The following is a 23,627-nucleotide window of genomic DNA, read 5'->3' as shown; positions in this document are numbered from 1 at the left end:
TTTTGTTGGAAGGACTAGTTGTACAGCTGGCACTTGACTGGACCACAATCACTGGGCATTGTTTTGAGTGCTGGAGTGCTGTATGGACAGGATTGGGACTACAAGAAACTAATGCTTTATAACCTCGTTTTCACTTAATTTGAAGCGAAGGGATAGCAGGATGTGGGGTTAAGAACCTAGACAACAGCAGCAGACAGCAGCAGTCCAGATTCTGCCACTCACTGGCCCATTACTTGGAGCAAGTTGCTTGACCTCTCTGAGCCTCAGTTTCAACATGTGCAACACATGGACAACAATGGTAGGTTCCCAGATGGCAAAGCTGTGAGGTGCCGTGACAGTAAGTGTTTCTTCCTGTCCATAAATGTGGATCACATCATCTCCCTAGCCCTTTGTTGACTTGCTAAAATGTGGTTCATTGTTTGTTCCTTTGTTATAGGGCATCTCTGTATTGACGTCTAGGCTTACATGCCTGGCATATGGCAATATATGTATACTCTTGGCAATGGGAGTATACAGTGACAATTACTTCAATGTTTTCAAATGTTTTTAATTTTCTTTTTTGAATTTTATTGTCAAGGTAATGTACAGAGGGGTTACAGTTATATAAGGTAGTAACTACATTTCTTGTCTAACTTGCTACCGCTCCCTAATTTTTCTCCCTTTCTTTCCCTCTCCAATTCTCCACCTCCAAGTTGTACAGATCATTCCCAACAGCCTTGTGAGTATCACTGTTGTATTGGTTCCCCCTTTGTCCTTTGTCTCAACATTTTATTCCCCTTCCCTTCCCTAATTGAGATAAATGTATATACAATACCCTGGTACCCTGGTACTAAAATCAAATACAGTGACAACAGGGGATAAGCCATAGGTTTCTAATTTTCTGAATTAACATTTCATGATAGTCCCAGAAAGTTAAGTTACTACCTGGAGCAGGTGCTTCTTCTCCCTCATTGATGCATCTTGTTCAGTCTCCATTTCTTCATGAACATCAAACATCCTTTATATTTTTACTTATATTTGTTTCTTTTTTTGACACTCAAGGTCTCCAGTTGATTTAACTGTAACAGCAACTGTTGGTGAGAATTTATTTTTTTCCCTAATACTCAATGTTTCTTTTTTTTTAAACTCAGAATCTATGCTTGCTAGGCTGGCACTCTACTATTTGAGCCATATCTCCACTACTGTTTTTACTGGTTATTTTTAGAAAAGATCTCTCTTTTCACCCAAACATGTGCATGAGCTGTGATTTGCCTACCTTTAGCCTTCCTGTCATTGCTAGGATCAAAGGTGGGATCCACTATTTCTCTCTGGAGATGGAGTATCGAAGAGTCTTCTGCCCAGACTGGCCTGGAACTGTGATGTTCCTGATCTCTACCTTCTACAGAGTTTGGAATGACAGATGCAATCAGTATCCCAAGTAGCTGGGATTATAGGTGTGAGACACCAGTGACTGCTTGATGTTTGCCTTTCTGTGACTCAATTGGAATGTTGTGTGTGTGTGTGTGTGTGTGTGTGTGTGCTGGGCACTGTCCCTGAATGTTGGTCTTTTTTCAGTGTGTGTGTGCTGGGCACTGTCCATTGGAATGTTGTGTGTGTGTGTGTGTGTGTGTGTGTGTGTGTGTGTTGTCCATTGGAATGTTGGGTGTGTGTGTGTGTGTGTGTGTGTGTGTGTGTGTGTGTGCTGGGCACTGTCCCTGAATGTTGGTCTTTTTTCAGTGTGTGTGTGCTGGGCACTGTCCATTGGAATGTTGGGTGTGTGTGTGTGTGTGTGTGTGTGTGTGTGTGTGTGTGTGTGTGTGTGTGTGTGTGTGTGTGTGTGTGTGTGTGTGTGTGTGTGTGTGTGTGTGTGTGTGTGTGTGTGTGTGTGTGTGTGTGTGTGTGTGTGTGTGTGTGTGTGTGTGCTGGGCACTGTCCCTGAATGTTGGTCTTTTTTCAGTGTGTGTGTGCTGGGCACTGTCCCTGAGCTTCTTTTCCTCAAGATTAGCAGTCTACCACTTAAGCCATAGCTCTACTTCTAGCTGCCTTTTTTTTTTTTTTTTTTTTTTTTGAGTAGTTTATTGGAAACAAGAAGCTTTCCTGATTAGGCTGGTTTTGAACCATGGTCCTTAGATCTCAGCCTTCTGAGTAGCTAGGATTACAGGTGTCAGGCTGGCTGCATATTAAGTTTTAAAAAATATGCAGTACATAAAAACTGTCATGTGTTGCAGATTTTTTAAATCTATTTGTCTTTTTGCTTCATTTATGAATATACAAGGGATATACAAAAAAGCTTAAAGCTTAGGGCTAGGAATGTGGCATAGTGGTAGAGTGCTTGCCTAGCATGCATAAAGCCCTGGGTTCAATTCCTCAGTACCACATAAATAGAAAAAGCCAGAAGTGGCACTGTGGCTCAAGTGGTAGAGTGCTAGCCTTGAGCAAAAGAAGCTCAAGAACAGTGCCTAGGCCCTGAGTTCAAGTCCCAAGATCAGCCAAAAAAAAAAGTTTAAAGCTTATGTAGCCAAATTTACCTGTCTTTCCATATTTGCTGCTTGTTCTGAAATTGTTTCAGCTTCCACACCAAAAGTGACACCTATGGGGAATGCTGTCCTTGTCTTGTAAGGGATGGTGGTGTGTCCTGAGGGGCTGGGCTCAGGTGCTTGGCCTGTCTGTGTGTTCATGCTACTCATGATCTCTGTCAAAGCTCTTCTGTCCAAGATTTGTTTTTGCAGTATTCACCTATTGTTAGTTCTTGTTTTGCTGTGGCTTAAGTTTTACACAGTGACCAATTTACCTGGAATTATTTGGCTTAAGTTCCATGCTATATTTAGAATTTGCTGAGAGTGACTTCTTCCTCTCAGCCTGACTTAATTTTGTTTCTTTAAGGATAAGCCATGGGGAAGTCCTGTCAGCCTGGATTTTATCCTGCTGTATCCTTTTCTTTTCAGCCTCTGCCTAGTTGAGAGCTTGATGCAACCTGGCTGCCCAGGACTAACAGCTTCCCAGAGAGGTTTTATATTAGAAGAAGGTAAAGCAGGCTTGAGAATGGAGCATCCCGCTTTATTAGCTACTGAGATGTTGCTATTACCTTGTAGATTCTTCTGATGGGTAAACAGTTCAGTTCATTATAAGCAACATTAAATAGCAAATTGGCCTCATTTTTCTAGAGGTCTCACAAAGTGTGAGGCAATATCATGTGTTCTTCATGCTGCAGTAGTTAGCCATGGGGCTTCCTAAGCTGTAGATCTTCCTTTATGAGCACAGTGTGACCTCCTCAGTTACACTGAAGAGCTTTTCTCAGTGCCAGAAAAGTCTGGCTTCATGCCTGGATAGTCTGCCATGCTCCTAGGCTGGCTCTTCTGGGACCAGCACCCACCTCTGGCAAGCAAGTGCTTGCAAAATGCTCCTAGAGGAGAAAGACAAAATCCTTTTTCTTGTCAATTCCCCCCCCCCAACCCCCACCCCCAAATGCCTCTTAACAAGCCCATGTGGAAAGCTGAGTTTTCAGGAAGTTGTACAGACTTCAACATGTATAAAACCCCACCCAGAATCCCAGGAATTCTGGGAGCATGCAGTGATGGTAGTGATGACAGCCAGTAGGACAAGGTGGGGACAGTGCAGTTAGCCCAGGCTGCCTGATCCAGCACCAAGGGCTGGGAGGCTTCCCAGAAGGAGAGGCAGAGCTTTGGCTTACAGGTGTTCATGGTTATTTTTATACTGTAAATTCAGCCTTTTCTCAAAGAACCTGAATTGTTTCCCAGAGTAGAAAGTAATGACATATACAATGGATATGATTCAGTATTTAAGATCAGTAAGGAAGACAGGAAAAGAAACTCCCTTTTTATGAGAAGAATGAGCACCAAGCAGAACAGACTTGCAGAAGAAGAGAAAAGTAAACAGTGATGAAGACATATTTAATAGGATCTGTGCTTCTGACACACCTTGGAAGTAACGTGTCTCTGGGCACGATTGACCACCTGCTGCAGGATTAGTTTCCTCAGACAGAGGTGAAGAGGCCCACACTGTAGGGGAGTGGAGAGGTCACTTCCTTGGCAAAGTAAAGCCATCACAATTTGAGAGTTCAGTGTCCCCAGCCTCATCAGGACCCTCCCCCATAACATACCAGCCACAGGATCCCATCTTTTTAAAAACCAGTGCCCTCATTTGAACTGCAGACACCATTTAAACTTGCCTTGCAATCCAGCCAGTTCATGTGTTGTTTGTATTTGGATTTTGGCAACTCAGCCCTCTGTCTACAGGAGAAGTTTTCCTTCAAGGCACACTTAGAGGCCTTTAGTTTGCTTGTGCACATCTGGAGCTGAGAAATTGATATCTCAGAGCTAGTTCTTTTCCTTTTGTTAAACTGGTGGCAGAAGCAACCAGACACCATCACTATATTTCTTAATTTTACAAAAATGTTCAAAAGTATCATTTATAGAGTCACCAAATTCCTTGACTCTCACAGGTGATTGATTAGAATTCTGTAAGCAGCCCAAGCCATAGGTTATCAGTGTTCCCTACATTACCCGAGAGTCTTTAGCATCTTTACATCTAGTCAAGTTAATAGTGGTAACTCCAGAAACCACAAACCAATTGCACAGGTCTGTTTCTCTAGAACTACTCTGGGGGAGACAGGCTAAGTTAGGAATACTGAAGCATGAGACAAAAAAAAAAAAAGAACCAGGAGCTAAGAAGCACTATACCAATAAACCATTGAAGTCTCCCATTCCTCACTACAATAACAATACTTTCAACCATACATTAATGATTTGCTTTAGGTAAATACATTGTAATTATCTCAAGAAAAGTATCTGATACAAACTCATCCTTTGGCTAAGAGGAGACCTTGTTAAAAGGAGAATAGTGCTGGGAGCTGGTGGCTCACACCTGTAATCCTAGCTACTCAGGAGACTGAGGATCACAGTTCAAAGCCAGCCCGGGCAGGAAAGTCCATGAGACTCTTATCACCAATAAACCACCAGAAAACTGGGAGTGGCACTGTAGCTCAAGTGATAGAGCGCTCCCCCTGAGTTGAAGAGCTCAGGGACAGTGCCCAGGCTCAGGGTTCAAGCCCTATGACTGACCAAAAAAAAAAAAAAAAAGAACAGTTACTTCCTACAGATGGGATCTCCTGCCTTAAATCAGAATCATAAAAGGAAGAACATGGCATATTTTCAAACATAAAGATATAATTAGAAGAGGAAGATGGTAAAATTAAACACTATAAAGAGTGTACATTTCTTTCTAAACACTCCCAATTAAACAATGTGTAAGAGAATAGTTGCTCTGACCTTGCCCCAGTTACAAGAACAGGTACCCATGACCCTTCAGTTAGCAGAATCACCTCGGACTCACTATTTCCTTGCTTGGGTTATAAAGCTACAATTTTACAATAGCAAAATGATTTGAGTATAACCAGATGCCAAGCACAAAGAACATGCTTATTTGGAGGAAAGTTCAAATTCTCCTGGACTACTTGAGCCTTATAAACATATCTTAACCAAGCATTTGGCACTCTTCATGTGCCCACATCTCCAGGGATGTGTTTTGTGCTCTGCTTTGTTTTCTTTCTTCTGTATGCTGCTAAATAAAACTTCTTACTAGACTCATCTTTTAAGTTCTTTTCTATGAAGTGTTATGAACTCAAGTCAGCACTATTTTCTGAACACAGCACCATGGGTCATAAACTGAATACCACTGGTGGAGGTCCTTGCTCTTTAGGAACCTCTCTCGGTTTGAACAAATACTGCTTCCAGTGACACTGATACCAAGGTCTGCATTAGAATATATGCATCACTGTCAAAGGGGACTTACGAGATCAAGTTACATGAGTAGAGGCTAGTCAGTCCCATGCTGACTGCATGCTGGAGAGGAAGAGACCCTGGTAGTCACTGTCCATGAAACTGGACACCTGAGAACAAGTGAGACCAATGATGTAGTCCCAGTCTGAAGGTTAAAGGAGTTCCCTAGAGAGTGACTGGAGTGAGTCCATACCAAAAGACTGAAGAAGCTGATGTTTGATATCCACTGGCAGTGGCAGCAGGAATAGATTCACACTCAGGAAGAAAGGAGCATACACATGCTGACTTTCTTTTCTAACACTGGATCTTATCCTATCAGGCCTTAAACTTACTAGGGGGTGCTAATGATTTATGACTGGTCTTTCACTCTCAGTTGCTCTCACGTCAATCCTTTCTGGAAATACCCTCAGAGACACAATGCCTTAATAATCCATTAGGCAGCTCTCAGTCTAGTCAAGTTGACAAGATTTTAACCTTCACAAGGCCCCATCAACCACTGTTTACCTCAATCTCTCTCCAGTCTACTCCATAGTTTGTGTCTACACACAACCCTGATCTATGTCCATGTCCCTCTAGTGTGGAGCATTCCTCAGCCTCCTTATTTCTCCTTTAAAGCCCCACCCTAGCAGGTCCTTATTTGGTGACTTCTCTCCCACACAGAATGAGTTGTCCCTTTAACTTGTTATCCTTTCTTTCAGTTTTAAATATGACTGATATTGTGTGTAGCCTCTCCCTCTGGCCATTTATCTTTGTATTCACAAGAGCAAGTGTAATGCCTGCTATAAAGTTGCTAGTCAAAACATTTAATGAGTTAACAGATGAATGATGTTTTGTGGTATATAATTAAAATCCTTCCTATTTCAGCACTAAACCATATTGCTTTTCAGATCTCAACATAATCAGTTATTCTAGATGAATCAGGAACCAGACTCATCAGATCAAAGAAAGGAATAGGCAAATGTCTATTTTAAGTTGCCTTACATTGCATTGGGTATATGCCTGAATGGTATAGCAGGATCATATGATAGTTTTGAGGAACCTCCATACTGATTTCCATAGTGGCTGCACTAATTTATATTTCTAACAGCAGTCATTTTTTCCTGCTATTTTACTATTTGTTATTCTCTTAAAAATCTCAATTTTGATTTGCATTAAAAGGAAAAGACTTTGAATTAAAAGCTTCAGTACTGCCAAAAAAAGGTAATTATGATACAATATTACTCAACCTTAAGAAGTATTACTAAGTGAAACCAGCCATTTGATAAAGGACATATATTCCACTCATATGAAGCATTCAGTACTAAAAATTCAGAGAAAGTACAATTTTTGCTCAGGATGGGGAGGGATGCAATGGGGATGGCTGGGAGAGTTACTTAGTGAATAGTTTTGCAAGATGAGCGACTGCTTCTGGGTTGGGTTAACAATGTCAAGACCCTTACCACTACCAAAATATACACTTGTTGAGCACGAACAAGGTTCTCTGTTTAATTCTCCATATCAAGAAACAGTTGTGGCTACTAATAAAGGTATGTGAAATTAAAAAAAAATGAATCAGACCCAAATGGAAGATGTGAAGTTATAAAATGCATAAATGAGTAATTTTCTGTAATCTACGATTAAGAATGATTTCTTAGTTACACAAAGAAAAACTAATAGACCAAAATTAAAATTCTGCTTCAAAAATCAACAAGGAAATAAATCAAATTGGGAAAAGTACATCTGCTTATTATCTTTAAAGCACTGTATCTACAACATATCAAGAACTCTTACAAGTCAGCTATAAAAAGATGGTACTCTAATTGAAAACTGTGCTAAACAGCTAAATAGACATCTTTGTTTAATGACATACAAATGACCAGTCATAGATGGAACAGACCTTACGGAATGCAAAGTAAAATACAAGTTAGATACCACTTGATAGCCACGTAAATGTAATCTGTTGGTGAGGATGTTAAGATCCAAGAATACTCACACATTGATGGGAACATAAAACCCTGGTGTAGCCACTGAGAATGTTCATGACACTTCAGTGAAATTTGCAATGTACAATTTGTTCAAGACTTAGTATTAGTCATAATAGGCCTAAAGTGAAAACAACTCAAGAGTTTTGGATGAAAGGTAGCATGTCTATAACTACAGAATGCTATCTGTCAACAGTGATGAAGTACAGGGAGATGCTATATATTGATAAATCTTGAAGGTAAGTGAAACCTTAAGGTAAGAGGAACCAGTCACAAGAGGCTATAATCTAATTTGATTTTTCTAATAGATCAAAAATAGACCTAGAGATAAAAGGGAGAATGAGGAATGAGTGTTAATAGACATTAGTTCTTGGAGTGACACATATATTTTAGAATTGAAGGTGATGACATTGTGGATACACTAAATATAATGAATCATGTTGTTTTAATAGTGAATTTTGTGGTGTGAATTTTCAACTAAAGCTCCCAATAAATGTTACTAAACAAAAGCAATGAGATCTTGTAAAAATGCATTTTAGACAGTTTCTTGTTAAAATTACCGTTAATGAAATGTGTAGCACTTGAAATTGGGCACTGTAAATGGTAGCACACTTGCCTAGCAAGCACAAGGCTCTGAGCTCCTTCCCAGCAACACACACACACACACACACACACACACACACACACGCACGCACGCACGCACACACGTTGTAGCCCTTAAATAGCTATACACCAGTATTGAAAAAAATCAATTTTCTCATGGTGGAAAGGTAGAAAGCAGTATACACAGCAGACTCACTGATACTCAGGAATCCTAATTTTAGATGAACTTCTAGAACAGCAAGTGATTACATAATATCTTGACTGTTTTATCTCCAATAAACTGTGGAAGTAAAAAGAAGCTATGTTCCTTTAGAATTGTTCTTCAATTCCAAACATCAAGTTAGAAGTTTAGATTTTTACCTGGCTATCTGCTAAGTGATCAGAATAACATTACTATAATTCTAAGCATTCTCAACCACTTCATGTCTTTACATTTGCTGCCATGTCATGGCAAATGTTTCAATATTCTCCTAATCCCTTTCCTCAAAGGATGAGTCCCATTACTCACCTAACGTGATTTCTGATGGGAGAACCTTAGCCTGGCTAAGATCACAAGAGTGAGATGCAAGGCCCAGTGATCCAGGGAAGACCAGTAGTAGTAACTTTGATTTGTGGACTCTGGGAAGGGAAGTTCCCTTTTTGGGTCATAGTTCTTAAGGATGTGGACTTACGCTTGATACTGGACCACTGAAGAGGGTAAGACTAAAAATGAAACTAGGAAGCAGCAGAAAGAGTCAAGAAGTAGAAGCAAAGAACCCTGGTTCTGCATCCTGCTATGCCTTTAGAGAGTTTTATAGTTTGTTACTTCAATCAGTACACCTGAAGCCCTTCTTCCCCAAGTAATCACAATTACTTTAGAACTAAATAGAGCCAACTGAATAAAAGAAAATCTTTTATCCTGAACTTTCCCCCAAAACACTATCTACATAAGCTGAGATATCAATGGTGTCAATCACATCAGGAGCCTTTTAGATCTTCAAGTTAGTTTGAAGAATTAGGTTTGAAAATAACCATCTTTCCATTCTTTGTACTTTAGGACAACTATCAAAAATACATTATTTCTAGTCCATAATTGTTCAATGAAAATTATCTTCTAAAAATAATTTCAACCATGAGAATCATTTACTCAAAACATAAAAACAAGTGTTCATCCATTTTTCCCAGTGTTCAGTGGAGGGAATGACTGGTCCCACCAAATCGCTGTAGCACACATCATGTTTCCCATTTTGGCTTCTTCTATGTTAATGACCAAAGAAAATATTCTCTTAGTCTTGCTTTTAGCATGGTGGTATTAATATCCTTTTCTTCCTCTGAATCTTGCTCTGGCATCCAACTGAAAATAAAGTGTACAATTACAAAAGTAAATTTGATACAATAAGGTACACCTTTGGTAAAGAGTTGTTAGTCACTACATGAGAAAAGGACACTATTTTCCACAAAATTAAAAAGGTACCTGGGCATGGTGGTATCTGAAATCTAGCCCTGGGTAAAAGGTACAAGCATTGTGAGTTTGAGACCGGTATGGCATATGGTGAGATCTTGTCTCAAAACAGCAAAAACAACAACAAAGGCAATCTGTCAGAACTACTAATGAAAAATACAATAATAAAGATTCATTAAAAATGTTAAGATTGGGGCTGGGAAGGTGGCTCAGTGGTAGAGCGCTTGCCTTGCATGCCAGAAGCCCTGGGTTCGATTCCTCAGCACCACATAAGCAAAAAGAAAAAAAAGCCGGAAGTGGCGCTGTGGCTCAAGTTGTAGAGTGCTAGCCTTGAGCTGAAGAGCTGAGGGACAGCGCCCAGGCCCAGAGTTCAGGCCCCATGACCGGACCCCCCCCCCCAAAAAAAAATGTTAAGAATCACTTAATGGTTAGTAGAAGATCCCAAGGAGAATTCAAATTACACTTATCTTTTCCCAGTTTGTTCAGGTTAGTATGCAAATGTATTTTACATCTTTAAATAAAAAACTGAGAAAAGAGGAAAGAACCCTGAAAAAATTGAGTTTACACAGTCATCTTGGGATCTGAAATCTTCACTGTGAGTTTCCTCCTGTGCTGACAGTGACTGACTTCAGCCTCACAATGCGCCCATTTCTGAAGGGTGGTAGGGAGAGTGGAAGGTTCTAAAGGCAGTCTAAGACAGACTTGTCTAGACAGTACTGCTGCCCACAAATCCCATAGAAAGTAATTTTTTTAGCTCTATCAAAGAGTCAATGCAACCAGTGTGGAGCAGACATTAGTGGTCTGAGTACAAGAACCATATTTTCAGAAAACAGTGGAACATAAGAGTGACCATAAATAATCCTAGCTACTCAGGAGGCTGAGATCTGAAGGTCGCAGTTCAAAGCCAGCCAGGCAGAAAAAAAATCCCCATGAGACTCTTATCCACAATTAATCACCAGAAAACCAGAAGTGGCACTGTGGCTCAAGTGGTAGAGCACTCATCTTGAGCTGAAGAGCTCAGGGACAGTGCCCAGGCCTAGATTCGAGCCCCCCGACAGACTAACAACATATTTGAATCCCCATGTACTCTGAACAGGATTTAATCTCTAAAACAGTAGGCAGAAGTGCCTACAAGATTTAAATGTTTCTCAATTTTACCAAGGCCTGTAAGTTGCCAGCATTAAGTGTGGCAACACTCCATTCATTTGGGAGGAGGGAGGAAACAAGGAGTGAATCAGTCTAGTAGGAAGCATGTGAAAATCTGCGCATCGGCCACCCAGTTCCCCAGGTTGCTCTTCTGGTGTCAGAGGGCAAAGTGATGTTTGCCAGAAGCACTGGAACAGGTTATTCAATTGTTAAAAATTTCTTAAAAGGTAAACTGAAAAAATAAGTTTAGGCTTGCATTTATGTGAGTAACAAAACTGGTGAGGGAAGGCAAGAATAACCTTTTCTATACCTTAAATAACAGGAAAATACATTAGAGAACTGCCACTTGGCAAAAAACACAGCATGGCCAAAATTAAGTATATCTTTGCTAGATGATCAGCCAACACCCTCATGTTCTTTGTTTGGCCTCCAGGCTCATAAATACCCATAATCTTTGTCCTCTGTGAACAAAAGGAAAGGCTTTACCATATGGTTTCTAAATGCAGACTTTGGGCCAAGTTTTTTTTTTTCTTTAAAGGGTGATCAAATTTCTGACTTCATATTTTTCTTTCTTCAGAAAAGCCTCATTTTCCATTCCAAAGATCATTGTACATTTTTCAAATCAAAGAATGTACTACAGAGCTCCAGATTAGTGATATCTTCCACAATCCATCAAATTTAAAATTAAAGCCAAGATACTGACATTTCTCTCTGGTCACATAAAGCAGAAGGAAGAGTATATACCTCACACCTTGACATTGTAAGTTTATGTATAACTGATACATGATCTGAATTGACAGTAACCACCTGCTTTTATACCTTTCTGGTTTTTTGTACTTTAAGAAACTCTTGAAGGTTCGCAGCTGTGGTTAGCAAGGTGAGAGATTACAGGTTAGGAGCTTTTATGAATGCCGTTTCACATTTAATTCACTGCAATAAGAAATAATATCCACATCATTTTTTCCCCAAACACTATCATTACTTATGACTATTAAATTGCTCACATGTAATTCCACGTAGCTAATTTTTAACATGTTTGCAAAACCCTTTAATCACTTACCATTGATCTTTTACACTCAAAAAATGAATACTGCAAAGCTCTGCAGTATCCTTCCTTCAGACACTGTCGAGGGGATTTTCCTTCCTGCGACACACAGAACATGAACATAAGGGACATCTCTGCACAGAGCACAAAACAACCGTCCTGAAAAGTTTTTTTTTTTTTTAATATTAAAAGAGGAAGACAATTATGTAAGAAATCTTAATTCATTTTGACTGCTGGTACTTGAAAAGGATAGAATAAAAAAACTTTTGACCTTAGGCACTTTAAGGAAGTCTGTGAACTTTGGAAAACACTAGTTTCCATGTGAAAATTTTTATTATGCTTATATTAAAATCTAGAATCTTGTTTCTTCTTATGGGTGAAAACTGAGCCAGAAACCCTAGAATCACAACATTTTTAATGTTGTAGTAATCATTTCCTAAGTGTTAATGAAGTAGGCTAGAAAATTACTTGCAGGAAAATATAAGTCAAATTGTCAGGTTGAAATTCAGAGTCAGGGTTTTCTCATCAAGCAATTTTTTTTTGTCTTTTTTTTTTTTTTTTTTAAATCAGTTGTGGGGCTTGAGCGCCGTCCCTGAACTCTTCAGCTCGAGGCAAGGGCTCTACCACTTCAGCCATAGTGCCAATTAATGGTTTTCTGGTGGTTAACTGGAGATAAGAGTCTCACGGACTTTGCCTGGGCTGGCTTTGAACAGCAATCCTCAGATCTCAGCCTCCTGAGTAGCTCCTCAGATTTCAGCCTCCTGAGTAGCTAGGATTACAGGCATGAGCCACCGATGCCAGGCAAATCATCAAGCAAATTTTGACTCACCAGTCCTACCAGCCCAACTACTCCCTACACCCTTATTTTGCTAGAAATAGCCATTCTTTCAACTTGAAAAAAGCTACAGGGCACCATGTCTTTGATATTTCTGTTACTGGGAACATTGCCACTTCCTAGTCTGTATGCTTGGGACCTAGATTTCAGGTGTCAACTTGAAATAGTGATTCTCTCACTATCCTAGTAGCAAGCTTCCTTGCACTAAGTTCCAGCTCTGTAACACTGCTGATGGGGGTTGTTGCCCACATGAACAATGTGAAGTCAGACAAAAAAAAATAATAATAACCTATGTAGAAGACTATGATTTGTAAGCTGATGCCTCCACAAACACTATCTTAGCCACTACATTTTAACGTTAACTACCAGGTGAAAACTCAAGAGAAAAAGATTGATGCTTACCTCCTACCCCCCAGTGATAGGTTGCTAGTTGTTCCTTACCATCCTTTTATCAAGCATGTGGCTGGGCTGCCTTACAGCAGGATACTGTCATGTGACTACGTTCTAGCTAATAATAATGTGTAGGTAACAGATGCAAAACTTCTGGGTCAGTCCTTAAAGGAAAGAGGCTTGCCCTTTCCTTCCACTATACTCCATAAGGTTAGGGAGTCTGATATGGAGGCTTGGCACTTGGACCAATGAAACAATCCTTACAACCTCACAACTTGCAGTCACAAAATCAACAGTCTGAATCCCAGGAAGACTGAAGGAAACTCCTGGGCCCTATTTATATGTGAAAGTGAGAATTTTTATTTGCTTATTTGGGGGTAGAGTCTCACTATGTAGCCTGAACTCACGATTAACTGGCCTCGGCCTCCTGAGTGCTGGGATTATAGGCCTGTGCCACCATGCCTCGCTTAAAAGAAATAACTACTTTATCTGGGTGTCTGTATTATATACTTGAAGTTATAATTAGGACGCTAATTATAACAACTTTGCCTTCTGAGATCAAAACCTGGTTATGTCTAAAAATTGACTTGAGAGACATGGTGGGAATAACAGTGGAATTTGCTTTTAAGCTCTCCTGTGTCCACTGCCAGATGATTTTTGAAGACAAGTCAGCAGGTTTGGCAGCTGTTAATGGAGACACAAATAGGAGTCCTGTGGTGAGCTTCCTGTGGCAGTTCCAATCTTTTGATCTCCCAGAAGTCATAAAACCCTGTACCAACTCCAGAGATGTCTCTTGAATCTGCTCTTCCCTAGACTCTCGTGATCACCCAGGGTTAACCGGATATTCTATGGAGTCTTATGAAGACACTGGGAATCAAGTGTGGCCGACTGCTAAAATTAGCGACTCAAATGTAAATCGGGACCAACAGAAACACTGACACAGACAGGGTGGATGTCCATTTTGGTGCTGCTGACAGTTCTTTGAAATGAGAGCAGCTTTCTGAAAGGGCAGTTCCAGATGCAAAAATCATCGCTGCCCTCCCGATGGGTCTCAAATTAGAAAGGGCTTCAGTGCTTTACTTAGGCTGTCAATCAGAACCTGGGCCAACTAAATTTCACTCTAAGATGCTGGGAAGGCTGCAGTGAGCGAAGAATTAAGGGTGGGAGTGGGGGTGCACTACATCCCGAAATGTAGAGCCCTTCACCTCAGAGACAAAGTCGAACGAGCCAAGAACACATCGTGGTACCCCATCCAGGCACCACCACCAACCCTGCTCGCCCGTGGGGCAGGTGTACGAAGTACCGCATATTCATTCATGCCACGGGATGTTCACTTCCTAGCCCCAGAGATCCCCACCCGCCTCCTCTAGGGTCCAGAAATGCCTCCCGAGGCGACGCGAGCCTTGGCCAAGCCCGACGGGGCGGGTTCGGAGGTTATCTCCCCCCTGGGCGGGGTGGGCCGGGAGCGTCCGCCGCACTACCTGGAGCACACAGTCCGACCGCAGCAGACAGGCCCCCAGGTCCTCCTTCACGCCCGCGCACGCGCCGCCCTCCGGCTTGTCTTCGTAATACCGGGGCATCACCGCGCCCCCCGGCCAGCTGCAGGCCTGACCTCGACGTCCTCGGCGACTACAGCCCCCCCCCTGGGTACACGCGACGCCCACAGAGGAGGGAACCCGGAGGGGTCACCGTCAGTTTCCGGTAGGTAAGCGGAGGTCAGGGCGGAAGAGTTGCGCGTCCCCAGGAGTCGGCGCATGCGCGGCGGAAGTGGGCGCCGGTGACGTAAAGGCGGGGCGCCGGAGCGCCGGGAGCGTCGCGGGGAGGGAAGTGGGCCCCGGCCCTGGGTGGGCTCGGCTTGTGGCGGAGTTGGCGGGCTTTCCGGACCCAGGTCGGGTCGACGCGACCACAGGGTCAGGTAAGGCCCCAGGAGTGCTCTGTCCGGCAGCGGCTCGTGCTGTCTCCGGGGCTGTTTTTGCGGCTGCTGGTGGCCCGGGCGTCGGGGAGACCCGGCCGGGGCGCCCGGGGTCCCGGACCGCCGGGGCGGGGACAGGTTTGGTTTCAGCGTGTCCTTGCTGCTGGACGGCGCGCCCTCACACTCACCACCGATCCGTGCACACACACACACATCCGTCATACACACGCGCGCGTGCACAGGCCAGAGCCTGCTCGTGGCTTCTTCCCGCGTTGTGTTTTCAGCCGTCACCCGCGGCGGCGAGGCCGTGGCCCCGGCCTGGGGCGCTGCTGGCCGGCGGTGGGGACCGCGGCTGCCCCAGCCCAGGACTCGTGTGGACTGGCTTCCCACTGGGTCACTCCTCCTTTAACTGTTCTTTGTGTTAAAAACCAGGGATTGATTGGAGTTTTGTGGTTACATTTTTTTTTTTTAATGTATTCTTCGGCCTCAGATTCTGAATCCCCATCCCCAGCTACATTACATTTTGAGGAACTGGTGGATCACGTCTGGTCAGCTTGCCGGCCATCGTGGACGGACTTGGATGAATAAGCGATTTCACCATTTCATCAATCTTGCTTTCTAGTCAGCCTTAAGTTGTGCCTCAAAGGCTTGGTCGTTAACTACACGGAATTTTGGCCAGAGTTCCATTTTTCACCGTTGTCTTCACCTACCGGTGCCCCTTTCCTCACCTTCCACGGACTGCATCTATCTGGGAGGAGTGTGTGAAGATTGAGTGAGGTCAAGGTTGGAAACATGGGCCCCGGATAAGTGTTATTAGATAGCTCTGAAGGGCGTGGTGCTGCCCTTATGGAGTGCGATCCAGCAGTTCTCCAACCCCAAGACAAGCCTCAGAACCAGTTCCATTGCTTTGGCCCCTGGCTCTTCTGAGGGGTGAAGGAGAAAGTGTAAAATAAGTTTCCAGCTAAGCAACTCAGAAGAGGCATGCTAGTTGCCAAATGTTTCTTCAGATTGCATGAAAAAAAATATATCTTTTTCTTCCTTGTAGAAAGATGCTACCAAGTACTTCAGTGAATTCCTCAGTGCAGGGGAATGGAGTCTTGAATTCCAGAGATGCAGCAAGACACACAGCTGGAGCCAAACGCTACAAATACCTCAGAAGGCTTTTTCGTTTTCGGCAGATGGATTTTGAGTTTGCTGCCTGGCAAATGCTCTACCTGTTCACTTCTCCACAGAGGGTTTACAGGAACTTTCATTACCGGAAACAGACAAAGGACCAGTGGGCCAGAGATGACCCTGCTTTCTTGGTCTTATTAAGTGTCTGGCTGTGTGGTAAGTGCCTGTTTATTTGCCATAGTGTTGAACAAATTGAGTGTTTCAGATTAGGCTTGTCATTTGGCTTATCTTCCATTATCTTGTGAGTTAGAATTTGGGGATATTTGAATCTGTGTGGGCTTTTTTTGTTTATTTTTTTTCTGAAGAATCTCACAGAAAAGTAAATTGCCTTCTTGGTTCTACACATTCCAAGAGAAGTAAGCCACTATTTCAAGCCTTAGCAAGGCAGAGAACAGAATTCAGTCTGTTTCTTGTTTTGTTAGTTTACTATTCTGGGATGGAACCCAAAGCTCTATTGTTGGAAACACACAGCCTTCTGGTGTCAGAAAATGAATAGACATTTACAGAGATTTAGGAGATTAATCAAGGTATTTTACTGATGTACAGAGGTATGTCCTGCCTTTTCAGAAATGTGTCCTGCCATTATTCTCTTCATAGCTAGACAGTCATACTGGGGAGGGTGGTCTGCTCATTTTTTATTCTAATCTCAGAGGTGATTTTTTTTCTTCTCCTTGTTGCTAAGGGGTAGACTCTTTTTTTTTTTTTTATACACCTGGTTACCATCATGATGAGGTAATACAAGGAAGCTAAAAAGCACCCTAACCATTAATGAAAAGTCCCTACTGTATTATGGGCTTCTGGTGGCCAAGAAATGTGTCCTGTTCCCTACAACCTATTAGAGTCCCTTCAGTGACTCTTGTTATAAACCTTGTAAATTTTTCTTTCAGTGTCCACTATAGGATTTGGCTTCGTGTTGGACATGGGATTTTTTGAGACAATAAAGCTTCTTCTATGGGTGGTATTCATAGATTGTGTAGGCGTTGGCCTTCTGATATCAACTTTAATGTGGTAAGTACTGTAACTTGGATTTTCAGATATTGTAGTGCCGCCATTTTTTTTGCTTTAAAAGTACAGTAGTTGATTGAAACCAAAGTCAATTAACTGAAGCCATCATGGTTGGCTGCCAAGATTATTGTAACCATCATTATGTGTGTCAGTACCTGTATCTGAAAATAATATTTAAGGGATGCTCTATATTGCCACAGTAGGAAAAATCAATGAAATGATTATGGCATGTTAACAAAAATCCCTAATTTACAGAAAATCACACATTTATTAATTCTGATAAAGTTGTCTGTATGTGAGGAAGCATTTCTAGGTGTATGTAGTTCCATACAGTTTAGATTTTTTACATCTAGAGGGTTATTTCAGGGAACTCTACTTTGAACCTTTTACATTCAGACAAGCACACTTTATAAAAGGACTCTCATTACTTCAAATGTGGTGCCTTAGCCAGGCACTGGTGGCTCACACCTGTAATCCTAGCTACTCTGGAGGCTGAGATCAGAGGATTGTGGTTCAAAGCCAGTCCAGGCAGGAAAATCCATGAGACTCATCTCCAATAAACCATTAGGAAACCAGAAGTGGTGCTGTGGCTCAAGTGGTAGACCCCTCACTTTGAGCTGAAGAGCTGAGGGACAGGGCCTGGGCCTGGAGTTCAAGCCCCATGACAACCCCTCTTCTTCCCCCCCCCCCCCCCCCCCCCCGCAAAAAAAAAGTGCCTTCTAGTGTTTGGCTTTTCACTTCTCTCATAGACCAAATTCCTCAGTCATTGGCCTGCTGGATAGAGAGGCAGGTGATCTCAGTAGAGAGTCACCAGTGGCTGAGGGAGGGAGGTGGTCATTGTATCTCAAAGGAAACTCAGTAGAACACTGCAGTCCCAGAGACCTGTGTTTGTATAGTCATTGCTTGACTCTTAATGTCTTCCATGAAATGGAGTTATTTTGTCAACTTTTGAGATCATTGTGATATGATAAGCAGTGTAGAATAATAGCTCTTAACATTTTAACCAAAACCCCAAGATTTTAATCTCTGTTATATCAACCTTTTCTTCCTTTGTAACATCTGAGTAAAAAAAGCACAGGTTTAGTTTGTACTAGGTAGGTAACAAATACTATACACCCGTAATCTAAAATTGTAAAATTAGTACAGCTAACTAATGGAACTCCACACATTCATTATCAAGCTACCCATGAAAAGAAATCAGTAAATAATGACTTTCAAGGGAATAAGTTATAGCAAGCCATAAATGTAGCGATGGAGCAAAAGAGACCAAACACAAGTCATTGTAGAGTTTAGCACAGTTTGTGTCAGTTTGAGTTCAGCAGAAAAGAACTTTATACCATTTTTGGAAGTTTGTGTTGTAAACCATGTGAGAAATTAGAAATGGAAATGATAACATACACAGGAACTAGTATGAGGTGTCTTGGTGAAATGTAGAATTGCATGTGGCTTGAAGGGTAGAAGAGATAGTTTGATGGTTTTGAAAGAAACATTGAATTCACACTTTAGGAAAGAATCTTCCCCATGACTGTGAAAGAGAAGTTAAAGAAGTGAGCAGGCCATATACCTTTGCCAAGGGCTCCTGGCAAAAGACCTCCAGAGCAATGCGGTGGTAATAGAGATGGAGTTAAGAACTTGCTATACCATGATGTAGTAAGGAATTGGGAAGAGGCAGCAGCTGCCGGAGGCCTCCTTGGGATGGTCTGAAAGCTTTGGGCATAGGTGACTAAGAGGCAGGTGTAAATGAAGCTTTTGTGGTGGCTGTGCTGAGTTCAGGGAGCTGAGTATTTTTGGTAGAGGGTTTGAAGCCTGGATGCAGCAGTCTGGCCTAGGATCTTGAGCATGAGTGGTGTTACTTACATGGCGGTGGGAGAGGTAGGCAGCTGGCATTTCTCTGAAGGGATGTCTGTGTTCCACTTAAGGGATGAGCAGAGGGAAAAAAGCAGCAGCTGGATTTCCTGGGGAGTAAGTTACATGTAATTCCATAAAATTATATTCTTACTCAAAATTTGTATTAATTGTACGTATGTGTGGAGTTCTGGGTGATAACACAGTATAAGGATCAAATCAAGGTGATTAGCATTTCCATCTCAAAAGTAATGTTTTGGTGTTGGAAATATTGAACTTATGGTTCTTAATAAAATGTATAATGAATTGTTTTGAATTATAGTCAACCTCTACTGTACTGTGGGACACTAGAACTAACTTCTGTCTATTCTGATAACTGTGACCTAATTGCCCTTCATCACCCCCACCTCCCCAATCTCTAGTGGCAATGCATTATCCCACACATTATTATGGGTGAACTTTATCTTACATGTGAATGGGAAACTTGTGGTGTTTGTCTTTCTGTGTGTAGCTTATTTCATTTTGTAAACTTTTATGGCACATGTTCTTGGCTAAAACAATGTTTTGGGAAGTTCCAGTGAAGCAGTATTATTTTAGCATTGCTAGATAACTAAGTGCAGGACTGTTTAGGATTCTATACCATGTTTTCCCTATTTCTTTATTGTCTATCTTTATTTCCATTGTAGGAAGAGCATTTTCTTAATTGTATCCTTGAATTGAAATGCAATGACATAAAAAGGTACATTGAGTTTCAACAGATATATAGTAAAAATGATCTTTTGTGGGTTGTTTTTTGTTTTTTTATTTTTTTTTTAAGAGACAGGGTTTTGCTATATAGCCCAGGCTGGCCTTGAACTGGATGCTGAGATTATAGACGTGCAATACCAAGTGATGTTCTTTTTCTTTGGTATGTTGTTGTTCTTTTGTATGTTGGTGTATTATACTTTCTTTCACTCTTCATTTAATAGGTAACTTGTAGAAAGTGACATAAGCTTGAATAACTTCTTATGGCTAGTATGTCATTAGTCCCTCTTTGCTTTCTGTTTCTGTTTTCTTCATCTTTAATAGGGAGTTAGCATAGATCTTAGGTCTTGGATCTACTTACTGTCTTTTTATTGTTTTGGTGATGTCATTCCAGTCCACAGCTTTAAATATATACACATTGATGAGTTTATATCTGCCATTTGGGTCTCTCCTTTAAACTGCAGACTTTACACTTCTTTGTATGAATAAGCATGTTTAACATAATTAAACAAAAATCCAGAGTTGTTCCCTCTTCCATTTGTTCCAGGGCAAAACTTCCATTTGTTCCAAGTCACCTTTGACTGCTCTTGTTCATTCCCCACATCCAATACTTCATCCTTCAGCTCTATAATGTGTCATACTTCACCTCGCTGCTAGCTGCCTATAGTTACAGGCTGCTGCTTGCTTTCTATGCAATGTAGCTTTCTGTCTCCACTCCGACTCTTCCCTAGTATCTGTTCTCAGATTGGCCACCAAGGAGCCCCTCAAAAATTTCAGATACTTTTTTGCAGCTCCACAGATCTTTTTCACTCAGAAATCAAAGGCACCATACAATGTGGCTCTTTGGCTCTTTTTTGACATCACTTCTTAGAGGCACACTGGGTCTTTTTACCCAGTCCTCACTGTCCTTATTTTACCTGAACATCACTGTATAACCATCCTATTTAATGCATCTCAGCTTTGCTGTAGTTTTGTCTATGGTACTGTCTGACATATGTTTATTTTTTATTTGTCGGTCGTGGGGCTTGAACTCTGGGCCTGAGCGCTGTCCCCCAGCTCTTCAGCTCCAGGTGAGCGCTCTACACTTGAGCTACAGCACCACTTCCAGTTTTCTGGTGGTTTTATTGGAGATAAGAGTCTCATGGACTTTCCTGCCTGGGCTGGCTTTGAACCTCGATTCTCAGACCTCTGCCTCCTGAGTAGCTAGGATTACAGGCATGAGCCACCGGCGCCCGGCTCATATATTTATTTATATCGATATATATATGTTTATATATTAAATATATTAATATAATTAATTAATATATTTATATTAATTATATGTTTATTTATATTAATGTTAGTCTTCTCCCACCAGATGTAGCTCCAGAGTTCAGTATAATGTCTGGCATATAGGAGGTAGTATTAACAGAACTAATTTTATTGTATAATGCAAGAAATTATAATGTTGCTTTTCAGGTTCATCTCCAACAAGTATTTAGTAAAACGACAGAGCAGAGATTATGATGTAGAGTGGGGCTATGCCTTTGACGTGCATCTGAATGCTTTTTATCCACTCCTAGTGATTTTGCATTTTATCCAGTTGTTTTTCATCAACCGTAAGTAGTAGTTTTTCAAATATTATCAAAGTCTTCATTATGTACATCAGACTCACGGTGTGCATTTCTCCTGGCAGATGTTATCCTAACAGATACATTTATTGGATATTTAGTTGGAAATACTTTATGGTTGATTGCAGTTGGCTATTATATCTACGTAACCTTCCTAGGATACAGTGGTAAGTAGTTTTAAAAGATGTTTTGGTTGATTGAGTGGAAAAGCTTTAGGCCTTGTTCAAGAATTTTACATGAATTATCTCATGTCTTCCTCCTTTGAAAAATAAGGAAACTTAAGCAGAGAGACTAACTTGCCTGTGACACATTGTGGTATTTCCAGGGTGTTGGCAGAAGGCCAGGACAATGTTTTTCTTTTCTCCAAGGTTCAGGTTCCAAGTTATTAACAATAAACTGGGGTGAGGGAAAAGTATGGGCTCACTTGATATGCACTGAAATCCTTTTGCTTCATTTCTATGTTTTGTGATCACTGAAGATCACAAAAGATCAGGTCCAACTTTTCCTAATCTCAGAACACATTTGCATTTACTTTTTGGGGGGAGAGGGCAGCACTGGTGATTGAAGAGCCTGGCCTCATGCTTGCAAGGCAGGTTCTGACACTTGAACTGATTCCTCTAGCCCCTTTTTGCTTAAAGGGTTAAAGGTAGGGTCTTCCTCTTATTCCTGGGCCAGCCTGGGTTGTGATCCTCCTACCTGTACTTCCCCTGTGGTTAGGATAACAGGATATGCTCAACCATTGGTTGATATGGCCTTTTGATCTCTCATGTTGGCCTTGAACCTTGATCCTCAATCTCAACCTCTCAAGTAGCTACTACTATAGGTATGAGCTGCCTTGCCTATTTGTATTTATTCTTTTTGGCTCAGGTCTGGTGTTATTTCCCATGAACCACAACTGTCTTCCTGTATTTATTCTTCAATCTTGTCAGTTCATTTTTCTTAACATGAATGAGAAAGTCTTATGTTACTTAAGAAATGCATGCCTGGGATCCCAGGTACTTGGGAAGTACCCTCACTGTACCACCTTGTTTGGGGTCATTTCTCTAGTCCAGAGGGGAGGTCTGGGATCTTATATTCACATTTCTAATGACCTCATGTATTTTTGAGAAAGCATTTTGTTGTTTAAGGAAGCACTAGGTTCTCGGTTCTCGAAGTGAACTTTTTTTTTTTTTTTTTGCCAGTCGTGGGGCTTGAACTCTGGACCTGGGCGCTGTCCCTCAGCCATTTAGCTAAAGGCTACCACTCTACCACTTGAACCACAGCGCCACTTCCAGCTTTTTCTGCTTATGTGGTGCTGAGGAATTGAACCCAGGGCCTCATGCATGCCAGGCAAGCACTCTGCCACTGAGCCACCTTCCTAGCCCTCTAAGTGAACTTTTGATGCTTCTGCCTGTAGAACAGTGTGCTGTTCAGTCTGTGGTTAAGAGCAGCCTATATACCTTCAGTCAGAATGTGGGGCAGGGTCCCACTTACTAAGAATGAACAGGCAACATGGTTGTTTATATTTTGAAGCTTAACGCTTTCCTAAAGCGTAGAATATTAGTTGAGTGTGGAGCTTTGATACTTTTCAATCTGTGAAATTGCAAATGGCTCTTTTTCCTCACTTCTTCAAACAGCTGTCAAAGATAGGCAGTCACTGCCAATTAGGAGTTGTGACCTTGGTCCCTCTCTGTCCTGATTTGCTTCACATTCAGCCTTGTGCATTGAAACAGTTTGTCCTCAGTCCTAAGTGAGAAGAAAGCAACAGAAAAGTAAATTTGTCATTTTGGATACTACTTAAGAATGTTCATGTTTCCTTGTTTAAAAAGTCAATTTGGCTTTGTTTCTTTTCTAGCACTGCCATTTTTGAAAAACACAGTAATTCTTCTTTACCCGTTTGCACCTCTCATTCTACTATATGGGCTGTCGCTAGCCCTAGGATGGAACTTTACCCATGCTCTGTGTTCTTTCTACAAGTACAGAGTGAAGTGAAGAAGTGGCAATACTATTGTCTGCAGTATTGGGGAAGTGAGTTTTTGTAAAGCTTGTAAATATCTTTGTAGATATCCTTTAGCTGTAAAGGGGACAGGTTAACACTATTGTCAACATTCCTTAAGACTAATTAAATGTACATTTCTGTAATAAATATTTTTAAAGCATA

At 41.5% G+C, this 23,627-nt stretch overlaps 2 protein-coding genes across 3 annotated transcripts; one reads left to right on the top strand and one right to left on the bottom strand.

Moving 5' to 3' along the window:
• Window positions 1-1,489: 1,489 nt before the first annotated feature.
• On the bottom strand, window positions 1,490-14,918 carry LOC138825024 (cytochrome c oxidase assembly factor 5). The gene is made up of 4 exons (XM_070019386.1): window positions 14,680-14,918; window positions 11,989-12,072; window positions 3,918-9,674; window positions 1,490-3,382 (listed from the first exon to the last, which is right to left on the bottom strand). Exons 1-3 carry the CDS (start codon window positions 14,776-14,778, stop codon window positions 9,633-9,635), a joined length of 225 nt encoding a protein of 74 aa, XP_069875487.1. The 5' UTR covers window positions 14,779-14,918; the 3' UTR covers window positions 1,490-3,382; window positions 3,918-9,632.
• Window positions 14,919-14,975: 57 nt separating this feature from the next.
• Window positions 14,976-23,627, top strand: LOC138825023 (protein unc-50 homolog). 2 transcript variants are annotated; one of them, XM_070019385.1, is made up of 7 exons: window positions 14,976-15,113; window positions 15,601-15,893; window positions 16,156-16,439; window positions 17,171-17,291; window positions 21,336-21,475; window positions 21,553-21,654; window positions 23,322-23,627. In XM_070019385.1, exons 3-7 carry the CDS (start codon window positions 16,160-16,162, stop codon window positions 23,456-23,458), a joined length of 780 nt encoding a protein of 259 aa, XP_069875486.1. In that variant the 5' UTR covers window positions 14,976-15,113; window positions 15,601-15,893; window positions 16,156-16,159; the 3' UTR covers window positions 23,459-23,627. The 2 variants fall into 2 exon arrangements, with proteins under 2 accessions (XP_069875486.1, XP_069875485.1); XM_070019384.1 differs by lacking the exon at window positions 15,601-15,893.

Source organism: Dipodomys merriami, unplaced genomic scaffold (genome assembly GCF_024711535.1).
Source record: "Dipodomys merriami isolate MVZ:Mamm:240054 unplaced genomic scaffold, mDipMer1.0.p SCAF_1315, whole genome shotgun sequence".
NCBI classification, from domain to species: domain Eukaryota; kingdom Metazoa; phylum Chordata; class Mammalia; order Rodentia; family Heteromyidae; genus Dipodomys; species Dipodomys merriami.
Note: the sequence above shows the minus strand (reverse complement) of the source record. Positions and strands in the feature narration are given on the sequence as shown.

Excerpts from the sequence above, each read along its gene's own strand:
- LOC138825024 (XM_070019386.1), bottom strand. The coding sequence starts at position 14,778 with ATGCCCCGGTATTACGAAGACAAGCCGGAGGGCGGCGCGTGCGCGGGC. Across the intron at positions 12,073-14,679 it reads GGTCGGACTGTGTGCTCCAG|GAAGGAAAATCCCCTCGACA; the intron begins GTAGTGCGGCGG and ends TGTGTGTCGCAG. Across the intron at positions 9,675-11,988 it reads TTGAGTGTAAAAGATCAATG|TTGGATGCCAGAGCAAGATT; the intron begins GTAAGTGATTAA and ends CTTTATTTTCAG.
- LOC138825023 (XM_070019384.1), top strand. The coding sequence starts at position 16,160 with ATGCTACCAAGTACTTCAGTGAATTCCTCAGTGCAGGGGAATGGAGTC. Across the intron at positions 16,440-17,170 it reads ATTAAGTGTCTGGCTGTGTG|TGTCCACTATAGGATTTGGC; the intron begins GTAAGTGCCTGT and ends TTTTTCTTTCAG. Across the intron at positions 21,655-23,321 it reads AACCTTCCTAGGATACAGTG|CACTGCCATTTTTGAAAAAC; the intron begins GTAAGTAGTTTT and ends TTTCTTTTCTAG.